This window comes from Arachis duranensis, chromosome 9, assembly GCF_000817695.3.
Source record: "Arachis duranensis cultivar V14167 chromosome 9, aradu.V14167.gnm2.J7QH, whole genome shotgun sequence".
NCBI classification, from domain to species: Eukaryota; Viridiplantae; Streptophyta; class Magnoliopsida; order Fabales; family Fabaceae; genus Arachis; species Arachis duranensis.
This window is the reverse complement of record NC_029780.3, coordinates 95,738,302-95,756,847: the sequence shown is the minus strand read 5'-3', so window position 1 is coordinate 95,756,847 and position 18,546 is coordinate 95,738,302. Positions and strand designations below refer to the sequence as shown.

At 38.4% G+C, this 18,546-nt stretch overlaps 2 protein-coding genes across 2 annotated transcripts; both read right to left on the bottom strand.

Moving 5' to 3' along the window:
* Positions 1–3,714: 3,714 nt before the first annotated feature.
* On the bottom strand, positions 3,715–4,627 carry LOC107466283 (uncharacterized). Its single transcript, XM_016085265.1, has 2 exons — positions 4,109–4,627; positions 3,715–4,023 (listed from the first exon to the last, which is right to left on the bottom strand). The coding sequence occupies exons 1-2, from the start codon at positions 4,625–4,627 to the stop codon at positions 3,715–3,717; spliced, it is 828 nt and encodes a 275-aa protein (XP_015940751.1).
* Positions 4,628–10,978: 6,351 nt separating this feature from the next.
* LOC107466285 (photosystem II CP47 reaction center protein) lies at positions 10,979–14,925 on the bottom strand. Its single transcript, XM_016085267.1, has 4 exons — positions 13,654–14,925; positions 13,500–13,524; positions 12,868–13,065; positions 10,979–11,869 (listed from the first exon to the last, which is right to left on the bottom strand). Exons 1-4 carry the CDS (start codon positions 14,923–14,925, stop codon positions 11,205–11,207), a joined length of 2,160 nt encoding a protein of 719 aa, XP_015940753.1. The 3' UTR covers positions 10,979–11,204.
* Positions 14,926–18,546: the final 3,621 nt, after the last annotated feature.

The window sequence follows — 18,546 nt, the reverse complement described above, 5'->3', positions numbered from 1 at the left end:
CGGCGTTTAACGCTGGAATTTCTGAGGGAGACTTTGAGCGCCGGTTTGGGCCATCAAATCTTGGGCAAAGTATGGACTATCATATATTGCTGGAAAGCCCAAGATGTCTACTTTCCAACGCCGTTGAGAGCGCGCCAATTGGGCTTCTGTAGCTCCAGAAAATCCACTTCGAGTGCAGGGAGGTCAGAATCCAACAGCATCTGCAGTCCTTTTTGGTCTCGGAATCAGATTTTTGCTCAGGACCCTCAATTTCAGCCAGAAAATACCTGAAATCACAGAAAAACACACAAACTCATAGTAAAGTCCAGAAAAGTGAATTTTAGCTAAAAACTAATAAAAATATACTAAAAACTAACTAAATCCTACTAAAAACATACTAAAAACAATGCCAAAAAGCATACAAATTATCCGCTCATCATTCAAGACATGCAAGACACCAAACTTAGAAATCTTTAATGCATGGACTCTTACAAACGAAAAATGCATATGAAAAACAACGAACAACACAAAACAAGAAATCATCAAGATCAAACAAGAAGACTTGTCAAGAACAACTTGAAGATCATGAAGAACACCATGAATGCATGAATTTTTTTGAAAAATGCAAGAAAAATTTTTAAGGCATGCAATTGACACCAAACTTAAAATTTGACTCAAGACTCAAACAAGAAACGCAAAATATTTTTGATTTTCATGATTTTCTAATTTCTTTGTATTTTTATTTTATTTTTTCGAAAATATTCTTTTAGAAAAACGAAAATAAAAGAAAAATTTTGAAAACTTTTTGAAAAGAAAAAATAAAAAGAAAATTACCTAATCTGAGCAACAAGATGAACCGTCAGTTGTCCATACTCGAACAATCCCCGGCAACGGTGCCAAAAACTTGGTGGACGAAATTGTGATCACATCAATGTAGTATTATTTGTTGTTGTATGGAATCATTATTATGGCACCTATGTGTGGACACAACTCCGTTCAACTAACCAGCAAGTGTACTGGGTCGTCCAAGTAATACCTTACGTGAGTAAGGGTCGATCCCACAGAGATTGTTGGTATGAAGCAAGCTATGGTCACCTTGTAAATCTCAGTTAATCAAATTAAATGGTTATGGGTTTCGAAAATTAATAATAAATAGAAAATAAAAAGGGATAGAAATACTTATGTAAATCAATAGTGGGAATTTCAGATAGGCGTGTGGAGATGCTAGAATCGTTTCGAATCTCTACTTTCTTATTGCTCTCATCGAATCCTTCTTACTCCTTTCCATGGCAAGCTGTATGTAGGGCATCACCATCATCAATGGCTACTTTTAATCCTCTCGGGAAAATGGTCCTATGCGCTGTCACTGCACGGCTAATCGTTTGGAGGCATCACCTTTGTTGATAGCTACATCCCATCCTCTCAGTGAAAATGGTCCAAATACTCTGTCACAGCACGGCTAATGATCTGTCGGTTCTCAATCAGGTTGGAGTAGAATTCATTGATTCTTTTGCGTTTGTCATCACGCCCAGCCTTCAGGAGTTTGAAGCTCATCACAGTCATTCAATACCGGAATCCTACTCGGAATACCACGGACAAGGTTAGACTTTCCGGATTCCCGGGATCCTACTCGAAATACCACAGACAAGGTTAGACTTTTCGGATCCCCATGAATGCCGCCATCTATCTAGCTTATACCACGAAGATTCTGTTGGGGAATCTAAGAGATATGCGCCCGGCCTAAGGCAGAACGGAAGTGGTTGTCAGTCAGCGCGTTCATAGGTGAGAATGATGATGAGTGTCACGGATCATCACATTCATCAAAGTGTTGTGCAACATATATCTTGGAATAAAAATAAAAGAGAATTGAATAGAAAGTAATAATAATTGTATTGAAACTTGAGGTACAGCAGAGCTCCACACCCTTAATCTATGGTGTGCAGAAACTCCACTGTTGAAAATACATAAGTGAAAGGTTCAGGCATGGCCGAATTGCCAGCCCCCATGAAGGTGATCAAAAGACCGAATGGTCAAAAGATGACTAATACACTAGTAAAAAGTCTTATTTATACTAAACTAGCTACTAGGGTTTACACGAGTAAGTAATTGATGCATAAATCCACTTCCGGGGCCCACTTGGTGTATGTTTGGGCTGAGCTTGATCTATCCACAAGCTGAGGCTTTCCTTGGAGTTGAACGCCAAGTTATAACGTGTTTTGGGCGTTCAACTCCGGATCATGACGTGTTTCTGGCGTTTAACTCCAGACAGCAGCATGTACTTGGTGTTCAATGCCAAGTTACGTCGTCAATTTCCGAATAAAGTATAGACTATTATATATTGCTGGAAAGCTCTAGATGTCTATTTTCCAACTCCGTTGAGAGCGTGCCATTTGGAGTTCTGTAGCTCCAGAAAATTTATTTTGAGTTCAGGGAGGTCAGATTCCAATAGCATCAGCAGTCCTTTTGTCAGCCTTTTTCAGAGTTTTGCTCAAGTCCCTCAATTTCAGCCAGAAATTACCTAAAATTACAGAAAAAACACACAAACTCATAGTAAAGTCTAGAAATGTGAATTTAACATAAAAACTAATGAAAACATCCCTAAAAGTAGCTTGAACGTACTAAAAACTACCTAAAAACAATGCCAAAAAGCGTATAAATTATCCGCTCATCAGGAGCACATGAAGAGAGTTGAATTATATCTATGCATCATTCTGTGTGGAATTGTACTGAGTTTGATTATGAGTGTGATTTGTTTGGTTAGATAGGATAAGGGATGCATGCAGGACAATTTTTATTAATGGATGTTATGTGTTATTATTTTGTGGAATTTATGTTGACATTATTGTAGCTATTTTTCTTGCTTCTTAATGAAGTAGAAATGTGTCTTACACTCAATTGAATACTGACAAAAGCATGAATGAAGTGAATAGAAATAAGTAAAAAGGACAACTCAGATATGTTAACTAAATTGAGATGGGTTTAAGAAATCAAACACTGCCAAAGGAACAAGAATAATACCAAAATATTTAGTCTGCATAACATTTAGTATTAACACAAATTGTTCCAACCAAAATACTGAATACTCGCTAATTAGTCTTAATATCAGACACCAAAATACTTAAATTGTGCAACAAAGGCCAATAACCATCAATACTAATATCAACATATAACCCAAAAAGTAGAAAAAGTATTGCAATTAAACTTCAACTTGTAACCCAAAAAAGAACTAATTAGAGATCCAAGTCTCCTTCAACCAGACTAATTTGACATGAACTTAAAGAACCTAGAAGTGGTTGCTTTACTAGTTCCATTCATGGTTACATTTGACACCACTGGAGTCCTTGTGGTGTTTGAAACTCCTAAACCAGGGACAACAGTTGAAGTAGGTCCAATGGGCCGTATTTGTGGGGGCCTAAATTGTGGGTTGGGCCTTGGAGTGGCTGCTGGACTTGGAGCTGTGGATCTAACTTGGGGTTGGGTTGCTGGAGCTGTAGCTGTGGGCCTCACATGGAATCGGGCTGATGGGGGCCTCATAATAGGCATCTTTATCCTGATTCCTTCCCTGCTAGTAGATGTAGAAGTGACAGCAGCAGTATTAGAGGGAGTTTTAGGAGTTGATGTAGCACCTTTGCTAGATATGGTTGCTCTCCTTGCAAGGTTGGTTTTAGGAGCTCTCCTCCAGCACACTAACTTGTTGAATCGGATATGTTGCGATTGGCCTACAAAAAAATAACTCTAAGTGCCACATGTCAAGTTACTGTAATCACTATTGATTAATATATGTACTACCTCTTCATCAGCTTCAGAGTGTGGGTGGCCTTGTGTGAGCTCCTCTTCAACTGCATCCATGGTCTCCTCCCAAAACCTCTCCTGCTCTGAGTCTGACATGTCCTCTAAGTCCAGGTGTGGCAAATTTTCTCCTGCTGCTGGCTGTACATGTCTTCCATTTGGCTGACCTACTTGAGGTGCTTGCTGTGCATTTGCATCTTCCTCAGTTGCCACATGAGTCTTCTTATCAGGACAGGTTCTGGAGTTGTGTCCAACCTACGAAGACAACATCATTCCAACCATCAATATATGACAATACTCAACAGCAAGAGTGATAGAACAAGTTAGATTTTATATTTACCTTTTCGCAATATTTACAACTTGTTTTGCCATAACTCCTCTTAAGTCTGTACTGGCTACCATTCTGTCTCTCTGATTCATGTCGAGCTCTCTTTTTTGTAGGCCTTTCTATTGGCCTCTTATAAGATGGAGGGAGACATGGCAGTCCCTCTGTATCAGCCCAGTATTCCTGACTAGGGACTGTGTTGATGTGAAATTGGTAAGTTCTATTATATGCCTCCATAATCAGCCAATGGTGGGCATAATCTTCTGGCCTTTGATTTTTTCTTTGAATTGCAGCAACTCCATGACAGCATGGCAGACCTGTCAGTTGCCACTTTCTACAGGTGCAAGTCCTTTCTTGAGTGTTGACCCGAAGTGTGCGACCATGCCTTCTAACTTCAAATACATTGTGGTCATTATCTCCCACCCATTGAGCTTCCCAATAATTTCCTTCCTTCTTTTCCTTCTCCAATTTGCTCATCTGGATAGGAGCCAATTTTCCTGTATAGGCCATTAGTGCATCTTTATGAAATGCCATAGTTTCATCAGGTAATATCTAATATCCTCCAGCATGGTAATGATGCTCTTGCCTCTTAGTCCCACCATTGTTGCAATAAGTGATTCCACCTTATTATTCGTTATGTTATCTACTTTTGGCCAAGTAGAGAATCTTGACCTTGACCAAGTTCCTTGTTCATATGCAGACAAGTATTCCTAGGCAGATGTATTAATCCTCTTGATTACAGCCATACCTTCATTAAATTCCTGATCAGTCAATGCCCTTGCACATTGAAACAGCAACTGTTTAAGTTTCAGGTCTTTCCAACGCTTGTTGAAATTCCTCCACATATGCAGAGTACAAAACCTGTGATTAACCCCTGGCATAACTTCTTGTAGAGCAGGAATTAGCCCCTGTTATTGAGTAAGTTATACAACATATACCATAGCTTGAGGTATGACAAGTTGAATAAAGTAATTAAATACACAGATTAAAAACTAACATTCTGCTTATCTGACATGAAGTGCCAATCAAATTGCTGGTGGTCTCCGATATCTGTCAACAAATATTCAAGGAATTCCTTCAAGTTTTTCTTTGTTTCTGCATCAATTACTCCATATGCAACTGGGAATAGATGATTGTTGGCATCTTGAGCAACGGCAGTCAGCAGCTGCCCTCCAAAATAACCCTTCAAAAATGCTCCATCAAGACATAGGAAAGGCCTACATCCTTGCTTGAATCTCCTTTTGTAGGCATCTAGACAGATGTAAAGACTTCTAAACTTAGGCAACCCCTCCTGTTGTGGGGTTATGCCTATATGGCCACTGGATCCTGGGTTGGCCTTACGGAGCTCATTCAAGTAAGTCCTCAATATCAAATACTGTTCCCTTTCTGTGCCCTCAATGACATCCATAGCCTTTTCCATTGCCCTAAACATCATCCTCTCTCTAACACATATATCGAAATCCACCTTGAACATATCTCTAGCCTTTTTCTGGGATAAATTGGGATAGATCATAATCTTGCTAATCAACTCCTCTGAAACCTATTTACAAGTGACTGAACTACTTCTATTACTCCTAGGGCACGTATGCTCATCAACCAGTGTTTTTATTTGGTAACTAGGTAGCTGGTTTCTCCTTGCACAGTAAACCTTCCATTGACACGTTTCATTGTAACAGATGACCCTGCACCTATGTGGTTCAACCTTGAGAAAAAATGCCTCTTTGCCCATTTGAATACTGTATTTTCGGACTGCATCCTTAAACTGCTGCATCGTGCCAAATTCCATACCTAACTCTAGTCTAATTTTGGCAAACTTTGTATCAAGATTGTGCTGAGGGAATACTGGGTTTTTATCCTCAGAATCAAAACCAGGCGGGGTTTGTAAGTCCTTAGACTGGTACTGATATTCAGTTAGTCCAGCATCAGGGTCATTTTGGTTAGGAACAACCATCCTTAAAGCCTGATTCTCCTCCTTGGGTGGCAGAATCCTCTGACCTGATGGAGGGGGTCTTGGATGATACTCTGATAAACCATTATTTTATGGTTTATATTGTACTAAATTGAGTGATTTTTCATCCATTATTCTCATGCTTATTCATAGAAATCGCATGTTTTACGTTTTCCTTTTTAATTTTATGCTATGATTGAAAACATGCTTCTTTGGCCTTATATTTGCTAATATTAATCCCCTCTTATTACCATTCGATACTGTGATATGTGCGTTAAGTGATTTCAGAGATTACAGGGCAAGAATGGCTCAGAGGATGGAAAGAAAGCATGCAAAAGTGGAAGGAATACAAGAAACTAAAGGAATTGCCAAAGCTGTCAGCCTGACCTCTTCGCACTCAAACAGTCATAACTTGAGCTTCAGAGGTTCAAATGAGGCGGTTATAGTTATGTTGGAAAGCTAACGTCCAGAGCTTCGCAATGATAGGCAATGTGCACGCGTAAATCACATGAACGCGTGACCTGAAAAAAATGCAATCCGTGCGAACGCGTGGACAACGCTTCCGTGTGACTTTGCAGCGACCTGTACATACTAGAAATCGCTGGGGGTAATTTTTGTGCTGTTTTTGACCTAATTTTTGGTTCAGAAAACACATATTAGAGGCTATAAAGTGGGGGAATGCATCCATTCATAAACACAATATTCATAATTCACAATTTTAGTTTTTAGATGTAGTTTTTTCTAGAGAGAGAGAGAGGCTCTCTCCTCTCTCTTAGGAGTTAGGATTTAGAATTTCTATTCATTTTAGGATTATTCTTCTTCATTCCAGGTTCAATGTTACTTTAATTTATGTTTCTCTTCTACTTTTAGATACTCTAATGCTTTTACCTATATTTGACTTATGTTACCAAATTGGCTTATGAACCCTTTCATGTTAGATTTGAATTTATGTTTAAATATAATTTGAGGTATTTCAGATTTATGATTTTTACTTAGCTTTTTACATTCTTAGCATTAATTGATGAATTGATTACTTGGAGACACTTGAGTTATCAAACTCATTGTGATTGATAATTGTTATCTTTGCTAATTAATTTGAATTCCAATAACTCTAGTCTTTTCTTATGAATTGACTAGGATCTGAGGAATCAAATTGATTCATCCACTTAACTTACCTTCATAGTTAGAGGTTAATAAGGTGGGAGCAAAATCCAATTCTCATCATAGTTGATAAGGATAACTAGGATAGGACGTCCAGTTTTCATATCTTGTCAAGAGTTTTTCTAGTTATTAATTTATTTTTCCTGCAATTTATTTTCCCTGTTCAACCTTCAAAAACCCAAAAATATTATTTTCCATAACCAATAATAAATCATACTTTCCTGCAATTCCTTGAGAAGACGACTCGAGGTTTGAATACTTCGGTTATAAATTTTATTGGATTTTGTTACTTGTCACAACCAAACTTTTGTACGAAAGGATTCTCTGTTGGTTTAGAAAATATACTTACAACTCGATTATATTCTTGTGAATTTCTTTACCGATAGAAATCAGTTCGTCAGCATCCGACCTTGCGACACATTCATATGATTAGGTAAGTGATTAACAGACAACTTTTGGCAATTGAAATAGAATCCCAACAGTAAACAATATTCATCCTAGGATCTACAATTCATTAACATCATAATTGTGAATAATTGCATGTTTTAACCAACAAAAATATATAATACATATAATAACCTGCATGTTCGTCACCATTGTTCTGTGCATCAGGTTACGCTCTACCAGACGGTTGGGGCCTTCCATATTTCTTCCTGTGTTTTCTTCCCCGGCCATCAGCTTCTTCAGGATGAGATTGCCCCTCTTCGCCTTCAATGTGTGTCTCATGGTTGTCTCCTAAATTGGGTTCCTCATTTTCAACAGTTGCAGCTTGAGTTTGAATGGGTACGTTATCAGTAGCTACGTCATCTTTCTCTGATTGATCATTTCCCCCTTTACTCAACATTGATTCACCCTCCTGTTGATGTTGCTCCTCGTACTGTGGGGGATCATCTTGATGATTTTCTTAATTTTCTAAAGAAGCTCTCTACTTCTATATCATCTAGTCCTCCATGTTCCTCATGCTGTGGGAGATCCTGGTTATGATTTTGCTAGTCTTCTGAAGGAGGTCCCTCAACTTCATCAACTAACTCTGGATCAGCATCAACAGGATGCTCAAAATACAAGTGGATCCTGTTTTCATTCTTCAGTGCAGCATCACACAACTTAACCACATCGGAATTCCTTCTCAGCACGCGTAACCCATTAGCTAAATCCATCCCTGGCTCCAACCAATACACTTCATTATACCCTGTATAACCTAAATCCAGAAACAAACCCTCAACAAGGAACAGATTACATGTATTAACATGCACCATATCGATGATACTCATTAAACCATCATTATACCTCACCACACCATCTGCATCCTTCTCTAACTAACCCCGATGGTGATATACAAATGTGATATGAGTTGCCATTTAACAAAAAATATCAAATATGTCACAATCAGATAAATCAACACATCAAGACACTCATAAAAAAATTTTCACTTCATCACCAACAATATGCAAACCCCAACGAACTGATAACAAGAAGAACAGAAACATATAATGCTTACCAAAACCTTCGTTGTTCAATGGAGATTTCTTCACCTAGTATCAATGTCAAACATGAGATTGCATGTGATGTTAACAATTTCAAGAGGCGAATGCAGAGACACACAAGATGAAGAGAAACATAGACCAACACTAGGAAACTCTTCAGTTTCCTGCGTCCTAAATGGTCATAGTTAAATGGAATGTTTCATTTAAGGTTAGCCTGGTCATTTACTTGGAATTGGGAAATTAGGGTTTCATGAATTAGGGATAAAGGAGAAATGGGATGGAAGCCCTTAAGATGATGCCACGTTGGAATTCTGTCTGCCACATCACCAAGCTCTGTTTAACAGAGAAGGGCTCTCTTCACGGTTGGACAGATTTGTTGCATTTTTAAAATTTTCAAGGGTATAATTATCGTTAACAAATATTATGGTTATTATTGTCAACGCTTTACAAATTTGGAGGCATAATTGGTAATTTACTCTATCATAATATATACAAATACGTATATCATTATAAAAAAATAAATAAAAGAGGTGAGATTTAATTATTTAGAATAATGATATGTTGAAAATAATTGTTATTATTTAAAAAAATTATTATAGCTCTATTAAGTACAAAAAATTCAATGTAGCTTGAGGGAATACTTTGTACCCTTAAAGAGTACATCGAAATTCTCCCATATGATTATGTACTAAAAATATATATTTTTGTACATAAATAATTTTAAAATGATTCAAAAACATGGTAAAAAAAAAAGAGTCAAGTTCCTCCTAAAGGTGTTGGGTAAAAGAATGGAACCCAAAAAAACATATTGAAGAGTTGAATTTCTCTTTAGTGGGACCTAAATTAGTGGAAGTAGATTGGTTGAATTTGGAGTATAGAGAGTGTCATCTAGTTAAAAGGAAACCAAACTAGATGTCCATTCACTAATGTTACATGTCATGAGCACCCTTTTTATCCGAATATCTCTTTGTCATGGACACCCACAGCAGAATTTTAGCTTAACTTGTGAGAATCAACTTCCTCTATTTCTAGCTAAAAAGACTTAAAGTGATGAAAACACCTAAAAATATTTTTTTGTCAATTATCTTATTTAGTAACAAACTTTGGGATTAAAGGAGTACATTAAATATCACATTGTAACCATTGGATAATGGACTCCTTCTCAAAATGACCTTACACTATAAAAGAATCTCAAGCCACCTCTTTAGAGAACCTTTTTTTCTAAAACTTAGAAGCTCATGTCCATCTTTTTCTCTCCTCAAATTTCTCTCATTGTTCTTCATTTTATTTATCAACTTGGGAGATAAATCCACCATTTAGGCATCATATTTTGGCAAAATCGTACCCTAAGGGGTACCAACCACCTACCTTTCGCAAGTTTTACCAGGAGTGCCAAGAAACACATCCTGTCATTCTTAGATGATCTCGGGGTGTTCAGAAACCACCAGGAGCTCAAGATCAAGGAGTTCTCAAAATCATTGACAGGAAGGGCGTTCACGTGGTATGCCAAGTTGAAAGCCAATATCATCAACACTCGGGAGCAATTAGTGACAGAGTTCTACAACAAGTTCCTAGAAGAGGAACCATCTATGCACATCATGGACCTAGGAAGTGTGAAACAGAGACAAAGAGAAGGATTGGTAGCATTTATCAAGAGATATAGAGATCAAGCTTTACTTTGCATGGACACCCTCCCAGAGCCACAATTAGTGTATGGGACTCGATTCTGTTTTACGGAGTTACACAACTATCTATTGTGAAAAACTCATTTCTTATTTGTAAATGCTCAATACCCAAGTAGGCTTTCTTAAATTTATAGTGCTTTCTGGGTCATCTCAGACCTTGATATTTTTGCCCCCCTCAAAAAAAGATATCGGGACTTTTTAACATACATTTACATATTAAATTAAAGGATTTACTTGTTACTAATGGAATCTAACCCCTGTTCTTCTTTAGATCTACTTGTTTCACTCCGATAGTATCATAAATCGAGTCAATGCATAGGAAATGAATGCATTTCAATACTATTAAGTTAAGTGAAATCGATAAGACGGAATCCGTATTAGACCACTTCACTTATTTTAGTTTTAGTGGATCTTACGAAGCCCGGTCATCCAGGACATGATCAAGTCTGATCATAGAAAAGAATCTCTTCAAGTGAACCGGCCTATCCTCTGTAGGGGGGCTTGCGCGGTGGTTGGAACAAAGAGACACATTTTATTGCAAATTAAAATGTGGCAGATATGAAAAAGTCATCCATCTGCGCGATCCAATCAATAGTTCAAGTCACACACTCCCATAATCCGTTTTTTCTTCGGAGAATCCCCCTCAACTATCAACTATTCGTGTATGTCAAATAAAAAAATAAGACGCTAATTTTGTTAAGTCTTAAGTTGCAGGGAAATATCCAAATACATGTCTTATTTTTTTTAATAATCCATATTTGTAGCAATGAAATACTTTTGTTCCTCCCCAAAATAAAAAATGATTGATTAGAAATATCTAGGATCCATATTCTCTATAAAGGACCGGAGATGCCTTGCTTACGTATCATTGGAAAGTGCATTAACATAAATACAGCAGTAAGAAGAGGTAATACAAAAGTATGTAAACTATAAAAACAAGTCAAGGTAGATTGTCCTACACTAGCACTTCCCCTTAATAATTCCACGACAGACGATCCTATTCCGGGAATAGCTTCGGGTACTCCTGTTACAATTTTGACTGCCCAATAACCAATTTGGTCCCAAGGTAAGGAATAACCAGTTACACCAAAAGATGCGGTCAATACAGCCAAAACAACGCCCGTAACCCACGTCAATTCACGAGGTTTTTTAAAACCACCGGTAAGATACACACGAAATACGTGCAGAATCATCATTAAAACCATCATACTTGCCGACCATCGATGAACAGATCGGATTAACCAACCAAAGTTAGCCTCAGTCATTATATATTGAACCGAAGCAAAAGCCTCAGTAACGGTCGGACGATAATAAAAGGTCATAGCAAACCCCGTTGCTACTTGGACTAAAAAGCAAGTAACTGTAATTCCTCCTAAACAATAGAATATGTTGACATGAGGAGGGACATATTTACTAGTTATATCATCGGCAATCGCCTGAATCTCAAGACGTTCTTCGAACCAATCATAGACTTTATTGAGATAGGTAAACCAAAGGAACTCCCCCTCTGAGAACCGTATATGAGAATTTCATCTCGTACGGCTCAAACAGAAAAACCCAATACTGGTTGTAACAGAAATGGATATGTTAAATTTAAATAATAAAAAGTTTTAAACTTCTTAATTTAATCCTATTATTCCAAATCTTATTTGAAGATAAGAAAAATATATAAATCCTTAAATTGATCTGTGCAGGGTTATAATGCTAAAATCTCAAGTCGGCGCACTCGTCTTTATCTTGATCTTTACAGGTCTCTTGAATATTCTATTTACTTCATTTTTTCTTTGATTTTTTGTAGAATGCGACTTTTTTAGTGCCGTCTTCTTTATTATTAGTATTGATAAGAATTCTCTTGTTAAGACCCTATGAACAATTAAACAAAACCTCATATTCATACCAGAACCACAATGATTCAAAAAAATCTTTAATGTCCAAGAATTCCCTGAGTAAGAACTGCTGGATTATCACTTATTCAAGAAATAGATAGGATAGAATGAAAAAAGAAATCAAAAGACATTTTTTTGCTTTGATAAAAAAAGACAAACAGTGGCAATTTTATTTAAAAGAATCAAAATTTTTTTATTTATCATAACTTACGTATCTTCTAATAAAAATTTATTAAAGTCTGGTTGCGAGGTCGAAATATTAAGTATGAATCATAGTTCTAATACTTTTTAAAATCTATTTTATATCCGTGCTCCAGATACTAGAAAATAATATCTGATGGGGTAAAACCATCTCTATCAAGATGACAGATCCTTTATTTTTGTTCTGTATTTGCAGTAAGATCAATTAGAACAAGTCACACACTCATATTTCGGAAATAAAGAAAGAACGAAATTCCACGGTCAAACTACCAAATTCAAAATGAACTGGCCTAGAAATAAAAAACCAAAATGGGTAAATTTACCCCTTTTATTTAAAAAAATATATAAATAAAAAAGATAGTTAGTCGGTTCTTATGAATCTAATTCATAGAAATTCCGTCCAGTAAAATGGACGAATTATAAATTTCTAAAATAATAGATAGAAATATAGCAAATAAAGCCATTGCAACACCCATTAAAGGAGTAGTTCCCCACCCCGGAGCTACTTTACCATATTCTGAATTCAACGGTTTCAATAAAGCCCCTACAGTAGTTCGTCTTGGACCAGATCTAGAACTACTCTCAACGGTTTGTGTAGCCATAAATCCTATTTTTTATTCATTGAGATCTGTTGACTTTGTATACCATTTCACTGTAAATATAGGATTTTATCCTATAGATTCATTGTGGTCTTGAAATTTGAGAAAAATAGAAATAGCAACCCTAGTTGCTATCTCTATATCTGGTTTACTTGTAAGTTTTACTGGGTATGCTTTATATACTGCTTTTGGGCAACCCTCTCAACAACTAAGAGATCCATTCGAAGAACACGGAGACTAGTTGAAGTAATGAGCTCCCAATATACCAATATTGGGGCTCATTACTTCAATCGAGATAATGAAAAATCATTTCGTCTTTTTAGTTGGAACTTTAGGGGGTTCTCTAAAAAAGATAGCAAAAAAAATTATTCCTAAAGTCGAGACTAAGAGGAATGTATAAACCAATGCTTCCATAGATTTCATCCTGGTTTACAATTATAGCTTTCATACCTGTTTATTAGATTAGAGTAAAAAAATACAATCATTCAAATCAAGATTAATCAAATTCCCTATGATTTAATTTAAATCACCCCAAACAAAAGTATAGTCAAAAAGAAACAACAAAAAAAAATAACGTTCTATCCGAATCAGACTATTTGCCTTCTTGTAGTCGGATCGCCCAGTTTTTGGAATGCTCCAAATTCTACTTGAGCATCCAAATCGGGGTCGATGCCAGCAAAAACATCTCGGAACAAAGTTCTAGCACCATGCCAAATGTGCCCGAAAAAGAAGAGAAGAGCAAACGAAGCATGTCCAAAAGTAAACCAACCCCTTGGACTGCTACGAAAAACACCATCTGATTTCAAAGTGGCACGATCTAATTCAAAAATTTCACCCAATTGAGCACGTCTAGCATATTTTTTCACAGTAGCGGGATCATTATAAATGACTCCGTTGAGTTCGCCACCATAGAATTCAACAGTTACACCTACTTGTTCAACACTATACTTCGATTCTGCTCTTCGAAAAGGAACATCGGCTCTAACAATTCCATCTCCGTCTATCAAAACAACTGGAAATGTCTCAAAAAAAGTAGGCATACGCCTTACAAAAAGTTCACGCCCCTCTTTATCTCTAAAGATAGGATGTCCTAACCAACCGACGGCTATTCCATCTCCATTATCCATTGAGCCCGCTCTAAATAAGCCCCCTTTTGCCGGATTATTGCCGATGTAATCATAAAAAGCTAATTTTTCGGGAATTTTAGACCAAGCTTCTGATAAACTTTGATTTTCGGCTAGCCCAGCACTAACTCGTCGATATATTTCTTGTTGGAAGTATCCCTGATCCCATTGATAACGAGTGGGGCCAAATAATTCAATCGGAGTTGTTGCTGAACCATACCACATAGTTCCAGCAACAACAAAAGCTGCAAAAAATACAGCAGCGATACTACTGGAAAGGACGGTTTCAATATTTCCCATACGCAATCCTTTGTATAGACGTTGGGGTGGACGTACACTAAGATGGAAAAGGCCCGCCAATATGCCCAATGTCCCTGCTGCAATATGATGAGAGGCTATTCCCCCCGGAACAAAAGGATCAAAACCTTCTACACCCCATGCGGGATTTACGGATTGAACCCTTCCGGTTAGGCCATAAGGATCGGACACCCATATCCCAGGACCATACAATCCTGTTACATGAAATGCGCCAAAACCAAAACAAGCCACCCCTGCAAGAAATAAATGAATTCCAAAGATTTTTGGCAAATCCAAAGAGGGTTTGCCTGTACGTTCATCACAAAAGATTTCTAGATCCCAATAGACCCAATGCCAGATAGCCGCCAAAAAGCACAACCCCGAAAACACAATATGTGCTCCAGCCACACCTTCATAACTCCAAATACCCGGATTCGGCGTAGTCATTCAACAAGGACAGCTGGAATCTACGCGTTGATCCAACCTGCGCTACCAGCTGTCTTCTTCTTCCATTTCTATTCAGCTTGAAAAGAAGCCTCAAGCCCAAGAGTTGAGGAAAGGTAGGTTTCTTACTTAGTGCTTGTATTAAGGGCTTCACTTACGCTATTTCTTTGATTAACCCTTAGTAGGTTAGGTATGGCTACCTCGTTTAAGCAAAGAGGTCACAATCTCTGATGTACTCTATTTGATTGGAAGAGATGGAGTTGTCTCAAACTCATCAAAGGAATGAGCTGAAAACCTGCCCATAGTTAGAAGGAAAAAAAGAGAAAGTCCCAGCACTCGCAGGGGCGGATCGGGAGATCTAAGACGGAATCCCCAGATATTCTATCTCACATCGGAAACGGGCTCTGCCCTTCCTAAGGATCATACCTTGTTCCAGCTCAAAGCCAGAAAGCTAGTTTAGCCAACACGGTAATATGATCCTTAGGAAGGGCAGAAGGGCTCGATCCCAGACCAGGCTCCGCTCAAGGCGATGAATGACTAATATATTAGTCTTTTCCCTACGACCGCTGCTCTTTAATCAGTTGCATTTGATTTGGGAAGGATCGGTATTCAAAGTAGTTTCGGAGAAAGGCTAAATTAAATGTATTTAGGAGCGAAATAAGCCGGCTATCCCCTTCTTAATAGACGCTGGCCCCGGAACCAGCTCGGGGTAAATCAAAATAGCAACAATCAAGATACCAGGTCGTTTAAATCAGAGTACACTTCTAGAATCCCTGTGGTATGTAGAAAGCCCGCATTAAAGACGAGTCCTGTTCGTCCAACAGTTTCACCAGCCATATCTACACATAAAGAGAGCTAGTTTCCCACCTAGGTGAACCCGAAGCTAGAGCACAGGTAGAGACAGTGGATTCTGGTGACCAAGAAGCAGGGGCAGGTAGTGGATTCCACGGATTTATAGTCAGTTTGTTCTCGTCCCCACATAAAGAGAAAGAAAGCGAGCCAATAGGTGTTCTCTACCATGAGTCAAGGGCGCTAGGAATCCACTGAATAGCTAGTAACATAGATTGTGTCTAAAAAGCTAAGAATCTCCAGGTCGTAAGCCTTTATACCATACCGCTTTTTCAAATTCTATATTTCTTTACTTCATATTTATATATCATTCTCCGTTACATTTCCTTCGAAAGATATGGCTTCTGGTGGTTGTGTTTAATGATTATAAAGTGGCATAGCTCCAGACATGGGCTTCTTCCCAAAAAACTATGGTAGCCGGCAATAGGATACCCTTACTTAAGTTTCTCCGCACTTGGGCATAAATATACAATGCCACTTAATCCACTATCAATGTATCAATGGTGGTGGTCCTTCTGTGTAAAGTTAGCTAGTGTGGATTCGCGTAAAGCTGCCAAACAACCTATTGACAAGAGCCTATTCATTTTATTCTTGCTATTTCCGCACCCCTGTCCGGTTTTTTGAGAAAGAAAGTCGAGACATTCAGAAAGAGAGTTCTGGCATTTCTAGGATTAGAATACGGTCCTATTGATTCAATCTTTATGCTTGGCACGGAACTCTTGTTTCGAGTGAAAGGGAGAGCAGTGGCCCGCACCGCATTCACAGGTAAATTTTCCTCTAAGGGGCGGGGTGTGGAAAGCACTAGAAGTTAGTTGACTTCTCGACTTCTTACCTGTATTCCTTCTCTTACTAGCCTAGCTTGAATATTTCTTTCTGAGATAGTGCCACTGCAGTTTGTGTGCACTGGGTGCTGTGATTCACTTGTACCCCCGAGGATTGAATCCGCATTTGGTATGGATTGTGCTGATATTTTTCAGATTTCACCAGAGCCTACACATTTACTGGAGTATGGATATGGGTACTGACTACTGAATGCTTGATTACCATTGCAACAGTGTTTGTTGCTTAAAACACTTGTTTCTGTGAACGTACTTTTTGAAACGTTCATTTTAGGTTGTGTAGGAGAGCTGTTAAATCTTACATTTATCAATTCACAAGTCACAAATGGAAATTCAAATTATTCCATTATTAAATCTTACACATAACAGTAGGAAGGGTTAGTGCAGAAAGACTAACATGCTTTGCAGAAGATAGGCTCCTTATATGTGATGGCATGGATCCTAGAGTTTTAAACAATGTTGCCAAATCAGTAACAAATGGGTATCCATGGACCATGATTTGGACATTATGGGCACAGACAGAATGATAAGAAAGCATGCTTTCTTATCATTCTACTCGCGATTTAATGCATAAAATGGTCCTCTCTTATTGACTTGACTTAGCCTTTCCCAGGTTTTCTTCTTTCCTTGGCTTGGTGGGAAGGAAGGGCTAATAATAGTGGTATCTGGCCTCTTTCGAAATGGGAAGAATAGCATAGTAAACTGTTACCCGAATGTCGACTGAAATGACAAGAAATGCTGCGATTCGACTCGAGCAAGAAAGAAGCCGATCATTGAATTGAAAGATTCGCGTACTTACGGCAACATAGGAATGGAGTCGCGAATGAAGTTCCGATCATGGCTTCTACAACAAGAGAAAAGAGGTTTCGGGTGGCAACACTGCTAACACGACTGTGAATAATGTACCCACTAAAAAGAAAGAGAAGCGATGAATGCCCTGCTCCTGGAAAGAAGAGATGTTTTTACTTCCACTCACGGCACACTGACTCTATCCCATCTTCTCTACATCAATGCACTCACTCCGGTCCAGGTATGCTGACTGGTCCGTTAGCGTTAGGACCAGGGAAAGACTGGGAACTGGGAGGAAAGCATGCTTTTATCGCCTTTTACATGTTACCATGAGTTCAGAGTCGACAAGAGGAGGTACTCACTTCAATCTACAATCGGCGGTGGGAGCTCTTTGCTTTTGATTCAAGATATTACGAAGTGGAAAGTCCTTAGCACGGGCTATATAAGGCACCAATCAATCGATAAAGCACTGCTAAAGCTCAGGTAGGATGAGTTGTACAGCCGGAGAGAAGAAAGAGAATGATCTAGGCATGTCGATGGGGGCAGAGGCATTCATTCTGCTCTCAAAGGCATTCCATTTTAAGTCTTCTTATAATTTATATAATTTATAAATTGCAATTTATCAGCTTAAACCTCTTCCCTGATTCGCGATTACGTAAGTAAGTCGGTGAATGCTTTCTTTTGGAGCAGGAGAACGTAATTGGCATCCATTACCATTAGCTCTGTGACAAAGCACGACATCTATGAAAGCAGTGGGTGAAGCCCTAGGAAGGGGAGACGGCCGGCCCAGTGACAGAGTCTTGAGGCTGGAATCCAACGGCAAGGGAATGCCGCTAAGACAATTCCCCGATCCGGTCGTCTTTCAAAGACCTCATTCAGACCACGAGCTCTTTCTTTTCTCTCATACATCCACTTCTGGTGTGGCCCAACCTTCTTGGAAATCCCCAAAGTTCTCGGGCGATAGAGGATTCTCTCTTGTTTTTGGGATAGAGAGCAACCCTAGATTAAAGCTGAACTCGAAAGGACTGGACTATGGTATTACTCCAAGTCCCAACCTTTTAAGCTTCGCAGCAAAGGCGGCATCCGTCGTATTCTCTAGCTACGCTAAAACCATTCTTAATGAGAGTTTAGTATAGGTGGAATCCGG